The following is a 7,943-nucleotide window of genomic DNA, read 5'->3' as shown; positions in this document are numbered from 1 at the left end:
AATAGCCAAAAATGAAAAATGCCGGTAAACGAAATGCGGCTAAACGTGAGTTACAGCGTTTAGCCATGCTTTGTGTCTGAAACATCAGAAACTTCGGCGTCTGAACTCATTTTTTCGCCTTCACAGAAAAGCCTATAAATGTAACTGCCTAAAAATGACATTAAACAAACCTGTGTACATGGACACATAAGATAACATTGGATGAGTTCAGGGGCAGTTTAAAATCTCTCAAAGTTGGGAGGTTTGATTATCTTTACTACTGTGGGAAAAAACTTCCTTTTCTGTACTTTAATAATACTGATCTGGATCAGCCTCGCCCTGTGTAGGAGGAAGTGACCCTCCCAACTGCATTCTTCTCCGGTGTCCGAGATTTTCACTGTCATTTCTCTCGTCTGCTGTCAGCGATGGCGTCTGCTAACCTGAGAGCTGAGTTGGAATGTTCCGTCTGTCTGAACATTTATACAGATCCTGTAAACCTGAGATGTGGACACAACTTCTGCCGGGTCTGTATTGATCGTGTGCTGGATACACAGGGGGGGTCTGGAGGATATTCCTGTCCTGAATGCCGAGAGAAGTTTCCGGCTCGGCCTGCACTGCACAGGAACATAACACTGCGTAACATAGTGGGGAATTTCCTGTCTGCTCAGCCACATCAGGAGGAGTCCGGGGTCTTCTGTACTCACTGTGTGGACTCTCCTGTACCTGCTGTTAGATCCTGTCTGCACTGTGAGGTTTCTCTGTGTGATAAACACCTGAGAGTCCACAAAAAGTCCCCAGAACACGTCTTATGTGACCCCACCTTGTCCATGGAGAGCAGGAAATGCTCCGTCCATAAGAAGATCCTGGAGTATTACTGTACTGAGGATGAGACCTGTATCTGTGTGTCTTGTTCTATGATTGGAGGACATAAAGGACATGAGATGGAGTCACTGGATGAGGCTTCTGAGAAGAAGAAGGAGACACTGATGAATGTTCTGCAGAAACTTCTGACAAAGAGAGAGGAGACGGAGGAAAGAGTCCAGAGTCTGCAGGAACACAGGAGGAAAGTAGAAGAAGAAGCCGCTGGTGACACCGAGAGAGTCACTGCCCTGTTTAGAGATCTCAGGAGACGTCTGGAAGACCTGGAGAAGAGAGTCCTGAGGGAAATCTCCGGGAGGGCAGAGCGGATCTCCATCTCCATCCGGGATCTGGAAATAAAAAAGGAGGAGCTGTCCAGGAAGTTGCGTCACATTGATGAGCTGTGTAACGTGACGGATCCACTGACTGTCTTACAGGAATCAGACACAAGTGACTTGTGTGATACTGAGGATGGAGATAATGAGGACAGAGAGAGACATGAGGAGCTCCTCCATGATGGAGGGAGTCTGGATGTGGATGGGATATCACACACATTACACACATTATCTGATATAATAACAGAGGTAAATGTATCCTCCTATATACAGGGAGCTGCAGACATATTACTGGATGTAAATACAGCTCATAATAATCTCCATATATCAGATGACAGGAAAACTGTATCCTGGTCAGATAGAAAACAGAATCGTCCAGAAACACCAGAGAGATTTCAGGATTATACTCAGGTGTTGAGCAGTCGGAGTTTCTCCTCAGGGAGACATTATTGGGAAGTGGATGTCGGGGGATCAGATTGCTGGAAAGTCGGGATGTGTTACCCCAGTATAGACAGGAGAGGAGGCCAGTCAGAGATTGGATATAATAAGAAGTCCTGGGGTTTGTACAGGGATGGTGATCAGTATTTGGTGAGACATGACAGTAAACGGATCTCGTTACCCTCCAATATCTCCAGTAACAGAGTCAGGATATATCTGGATTATGAGGTCGGACGGATCTCCTTTTATGATCTGTGTGACCCGATCCGACATCTCCACACCTTCACCACCACCTTCACTGAGCCCCTCCATGCTGGGATATATGTAGGGAGAGGTTCTATAAAGATCTATGGGAGGAATAGGGAATAATAGTAATAGTCACAACTCTGCCCAGAGACTAATGATGTCACAAGGATGGGTAGTGGAATTGGTAGAATTTTCAGCCAATAGGCTAAAGCAGTGGGTGGGACTTCAGTCAGTGCCCTGCAGGTTTTTCTTCTATTTGTGATTTCTCCCTCTGTCACTCCCTGTGATTGGGTAGGAGATCTCTCCAGTTACTGGAGTAACAGTGAATGACATGTTCTTATTTGTCAGTAAAGAGAGGTGTGGCCTATCTATATAATTATCTATCTATCTATCTATCTATCTATCTATCTATCTATCTATCTATCTATCTATCTATCTCATGACAATTACTTTCTTTGTAATCATTAAACAGAAAGTTATCCCAGTGTGTGACATCACCAATCTCCTCATCTGGCCCCTCCCACTACTCTCTGCCCCTCCCCCACATGCAGTCGCTCTGTGCGGGGTGCAGTGCGGTCGCTGTGATTGGATAGGATGGGGTCACCTCTACTCTCTTTCCTCCTCCTATTCCATACAATCTATACTAAATAGAGATGAAAAGAAATGTAACAATCTCAGAGGAAATATATGAAGAAGGGATCTAGAGATTTACTGCTAAGACAATAAAATGTGATGTATCATTAAAGTGTATGTCCACCCATAATGTTTTCTTTTCTTGGTTTTGGATGGAGGGGGAGAATTAGAACCCCTGTCCGGTTTTTACTGCTATCCAGGTCTCCATTTTACCAAGCAGGAAGTGAGGGGCGCTCTCCACAATTATAATAAAATCTGACTGGGGCTCTAGGCCTTCCCCTATTCTACTAAAAATGTATGTCTGGGTCCCCTTTGCTGGTTTCCTCTCACTTCCTGCCCGGTACAATGTTGTCAGCAGGACAGGAAGTGAGGGGAATCCCCAGATAGCAGTAAAAACACAACAGGGGTTCTAATCCTCCCTCACTCCATCCAATACTATAAAGAAAAGTTCTTAGCTTGGCATAGACTTTAATAGAATATATCAGTAATATAATAGTGTGGGTGTCACTGTTATCAGCACTGAGATGTATATTGCTGTGCAGCATGTTCTCCGGTCTCACCCTCATCTTCCCCACCAGAGAGGACAATACCTTACAGAGACACGGCACACATCAGGCTGGTAATATGTAGAATATACGGGAAGACAGAGAGGGTGAGACCGGAGAACACGCTCAGGGCTGCTGTTAGAGATCATGGGGCCCCGTACATTACCTGACAGGGACCCCCAGCCTGGATGGGTGTGTGGGGTCAGGTGTATGGCTCTGAACACGGCTTCAGCCGCATTAACAAATTCATGCGACCAGACTATCTGTGGGAATGAACCCTTAATTATGTTTTTTTTTACAATTTATTTTTGTTTTATTATTTACATTTTTTAACAGCCCTGTGTGTGGAGGGCTTTTGTGGAATATCAGGGGTCCATACAGACTTCTGATGATACACTCTTTAGGCAGAAGAAGAGATTGAGGACAGAAATCCCCACTTCTTTCTCTGGAGCTGAAGCTTGCCGGGAATGAATGAACAGGAAGTGTTCTGTACAGAGGCTTACTGTTCATTCACCAACCGAAGCATAGTAAGCACAGTTTATCATGCTTCAGTTTTGAATAAACACAGAAGTGATCATTATCAATCACTCACTGTGTTCACTGAGAAAAAGAAGGGGCCGATAAATATGACATATTTACTGGTCCCCCTGTGTGCCCACAGCAGCTGACAGCTAGTGCTAGGTTGAGGAGGAGAAGCTGGCAGAGCTGTGGGGAGAAGAGGGCCACCATGGGATTAGAGCTGTGTGGAATGGAGATTGGGGACAGGAGGGGGTTGATCAGAGCAGTGGGAGGCCAATCTCTGAAACCGATCCCCCTGTGGCTCCCCCTGCAGCAGCTGGTGGGAAGGAGAGAAGGAGAAGTGATCTGCACTGTGGGGGAGATGGTGGGGCTCTGAGCTGTGATCAGCAGCTTTTTGAACTGCCTGCACCATAAAGCTGCCCAGACCCCATACAGGATGGCCGGTTCTACCCCCTCTGTGGCCCTGAACACACTCAACACCAATATACATCACAGTGCTGCTAACAGTCACACCATCTGATTGGTTGCTCCGGGTCTCACACTCTGCACTACTGTGCTGAATAAGAAGAGATGTATTATGGGAAAAAGGAGAACACGGGGTTCATCTGTTACTTTATCTTTCTGAAAGCCTACGAGGGAAGCCGGGGGCCCAAATACTGTATATGACATTGTCTGGAGGCCACAAAAATATCACATTGCTTAGGGGCCCCAAATATATCCTATGGCTTGGGAACACAAGTATGTGACATTCTCTAGGGTTCCCCAAATATGCCCCAGTCCCTGGGGACCCAACTATGTCCCATTCTCTGGAAGCCTAAAAAATATAACATTGCCTGGGGCCCCCAAACATTTCCAACGGTCTGGTGGCAGGGCCGAGCCAAAGAGTTGCAGAAGAGGCGGCCAACTTGGGTACTTCAGTGGGATGGGGGCACAAAAATGGCAGAACCTGCTACCTATACCGCTATAGTTCACAGCTCATGGGGGGAGGAAACCTTGATTTTTTTTGCCTTGGGTGTGAAAGGAGTCTGTCTGGGGCCCCAAGTGTGTCTCAATACCTAGGGATCCTATATAAGGCTTTATTTATTTTTTTGGAGACCCAAATATATCACATTGTTTTGGGACCCCAAATGGACTCTGACACTTGTCCACTCAGGGCCCATCCCGACCCCTTTACATTCACCATTATTGCTCTCCTCTGCTGCTCCATCTCCCCCCATGTAGGTTCCATGTTGGAATATATCAGAGCTTACACAGGATTGATGATATCACCCCTCCCCCTCCCTCATGTGACAGTATTCAAGTCTGGTGATTCGCTTCTTAGCCTTGAACATTGTATGCTGGGAAAAGATCACATGATCCTTCATATCCGGGAAATTGGGAACCTATTAAGAGCTTTGATGGAGCAACAACATATTGGGTAACAGCAAAAGAGAATATATAGGGGGGGTTTGGAGGGTTTTCAAGAGAACCTCCCACTTTACCCTGAAAGGACAAAGTGGGCGGAGTCTCCTTATCATGCCTCTGGGCTGACCAAAGGTTCCTCAGTCAGTATGACTATGTTCAGTGGTAAGAGGTGATGGGGTGCACTGATCTGGGGGTGCAGTACTTACCTGGAGAGATGTACTTACTGTTCTCTATAGACTGCAATATAACAGTGTACACTTCTTCGGCTCTGAGTGTGGCTGTACATGGAGACTCTATAGGGCAGGGGTCATAAACTGACGGCCCTCCAGCTGTTGCAGAACTACAAGTCCCATCATGCCTCTGCTTGACAGAGTCATGCTTGTAACTATCAGCCTTGCAATGCCTCATGGGACTTGTAGTTTCGCAACAGCTGGAGGGCCGCCAGTTTGAGACCCCTGCTATAGGGGGTGTACGGCTGCTGCATTACTTACAGAAGGGGCGGGGCATTATTTCCTATGGCTCCTCCCAGTACATGATCATTATGTATAGTGAGATGGGACATTGTATAGAGTGCTGGACCTGAGACAGAGCGCAGAGTGTAACATGACTTATGGGAGGCACAGATGGAGGTGTACTGGCCCTTTAAGACCAGATCTATCTATCTATCTATCTATATATCTATCTATCTATCTATCTATCTATAATATAAGATTACAATATGTAGTAGAAATAAGAATATAATAAGTTTGAAGATTGTGTCATTCTTTTCCATCATATATCGCTGTCATCATGTGTGATTGATAAGTGTATCTACATTATTATATCATATATTATATCACTTTTATAATGGATCCTAATATAATGTGTCCCCATAGAATGGATCACCTATAGAATTCTATGGGATCAATTTTATAACTACTGATTTTATATTATATCACTTATACTGATTTTTAGGTTTTTGATTTATTAGAGTTTTAGATATAAGTCACATGATAATTGCGCAAATGTTTATCAAAATAATATTTTTGCTGGAAATACAGGAAAATCATTATTAGCGGATACAAATACAACATAACTTACAAAATTCCTTCTAATTCTAGAACATGGACCTGTATTGAGCTAATAAATAATACATTTGTAAATGTTTGTGTTTTTTTGTAAACCAGTGAGAATTGAAGGAACACAGAACTGTAAATAGGCGACTTACACTGACCAATGGCGGCAGCCAGTTGGGATTCAGAACATTACAACACGCCCCTTCTATAGAAATCATTCTAATGATTGACTTCTGCTGAGCAGGGACGGCCGCACACCGATCGACATCGAGCCGATCCCCGCTGAACCGGCTGAATTTCCATCCATGTATGGGCAGCTTTAGGGCTCATTCACACTAGGGGCAGGGACTGACACTCCTTCGAAAAGTGGTCCATACTCAGATCACTTTTCAGAGGTGTTTGACAATATCTCATCTCCTCACCACCTGTTTTAACCCCTTAAAGCAACGCCACCACCCTGCAACAGTGTGCATTGCACATGGATATGGGGTGGTGGCAGAGTGTCCCTATCTACTGTAGAGTCCGGGGGAAGGGTTCCTCTGAGCACGACCGACCTGGAAGCTGCAATCAGAATCATGTGATGGGAACCAGATCCTATGAAATCTATGAATGGGTCATGTTTGGTGGGTGGTGGTATCTGCCGAATGCAATAAAGGGGTACCTGCTTTGCTTTGAGGCCACAACATGTGTTCACCCCTGGCTGCTGACTCTGCAGCTAAAGGGGGAGCAGTTTTGGGCTCAACCAGGGGGTTATACCACCCCCCGACTGCTAGTGTGAAGGATTCTCATGTGTGTTGGTGCACCACAGACAGCCAATCATAAGCTGAGGAGACATTCCTCACCCTGCAGCTGTACATATACATGTCCCTTGAAGCACATGGGGGGAGGGGGATCAGAGGAAACGGGGTGATGAAAGCCCATGGAGGATCAGAAGAGATGTCAGAGATCTGCAGAGGGGAGAGGACACTAACTGTAGCCAATAGAAAATAGGAATGGTGCTAGCTGCGGGGGTTGGGGGAATAGCTGTAATCGGCCATTTTTCTACTCACCAGAGTCTGGGGGTCACTTCTGGTATAAGTTGAAGGTTAGAAATAGAAATGTTTTGAGGCACTGAGGACTTTCATTGTACCATTGAACTCACTACACTAAATATAGTGTAAAATCATTATGTTTATTACAAAAGTTATACAAAATCATTAATAAATACTTCACACACCAGCAACAAAATGTAATAATATAAAACAAAAAGTAAAGGGAACTAAACCCATTCAAAGACTGGATGTCTTCATATAGTCCCCCACAAATGTAAGGAACCTAGAATAGATGTTAGTCCAGCCTTCCTGCCAACATGTTTCGCAGGGTAACCGCTTCCTCAGGAGTTTTAGAAGAGAGTAATAATCTGCAGAGCACAAGACATAAATCATAGCACACCAAGAAAACATGTATAGACATACAGTATGTATACACTTATGATAAAACACACATACACATGTCCACACAAGATACACACACATAATACATTCACTATATGCAATGCATCACCACATGTACTGTACAAGAAACTCATATGGCCAATGAAAACAAGAAAAGGGGGGCAACACTCAGTCGAAAATTCACACAGACCCATCCAGGAAGGGAACATCACATATGGTGGTCTCCACGGGGAGTGTGGAAACCAGGTAAGGTGAGGGCTGATAAGCTCTGTTTGCTGTACGTATTTCTTAATATTATAGCATTGTAAGGGTAGCCAACCAGACGTTGTACATAGTGTACAAAGTACACACCAAGGATATGTAAGGATCCTAAAATATTGTACACTGGCGGTGCCTGATCAAAGAAATAGGAATCCTTCAAAAGTACTAGCTGGTCAAAACTAAACCTATATAGATAAGTAGAGAGAAATCATTAGAGATGGGCCAAACACTCCTGGG

At 44.7% G+C, this 7,943-nt stretch overlaps 1 protein-coding gene across 1 annotated transcript; it reads left to right on the top strand.

Annotated features, from left to right (window-relative positions):
- Nucleotides 1-367: 367 nt before the first annotated feature.
- Nucleotides 368-6,037, top strand: LOC143961647 (E3 ubiquitin-protein ligase TRIM39-like). The gene has a single exon (XM_077470969.1). The coding sequence runs from the start codon at nucleotides 405-407 to the stop codon at nucleotides 1,977-1,979; it is 1,575 nt and encodes a 524-aa protein (XP_077327095.1). The 5' UTR covers nucleotides 368-404; the 3' UTR covers nucleotides 1,980-6,037.
- The last annotated feature ends 1,906 nt before the right edge of the window (nucleotides 6,038-7,943 follow it).

Source organism: Lithobates pipiens, unplaced genomic scaffold (genome assembly GCF_037356315.1).
Source record: "Lithobates pipiens isolate NorthernLeopardFrog02 unplaced genomic scaffold, aLitPip1_a1.2 Scaffold_8, whole genome shotgun sequence".
Lineage (NCBI taxonomy): Eukaryota > Metazoa > Chordata > Amphibia > Anura > Ranidae > Lithobates > Lithobates pipiens.
This window is presented reverse-complemented; position numbering and strand designations above follow the sequence as displayed.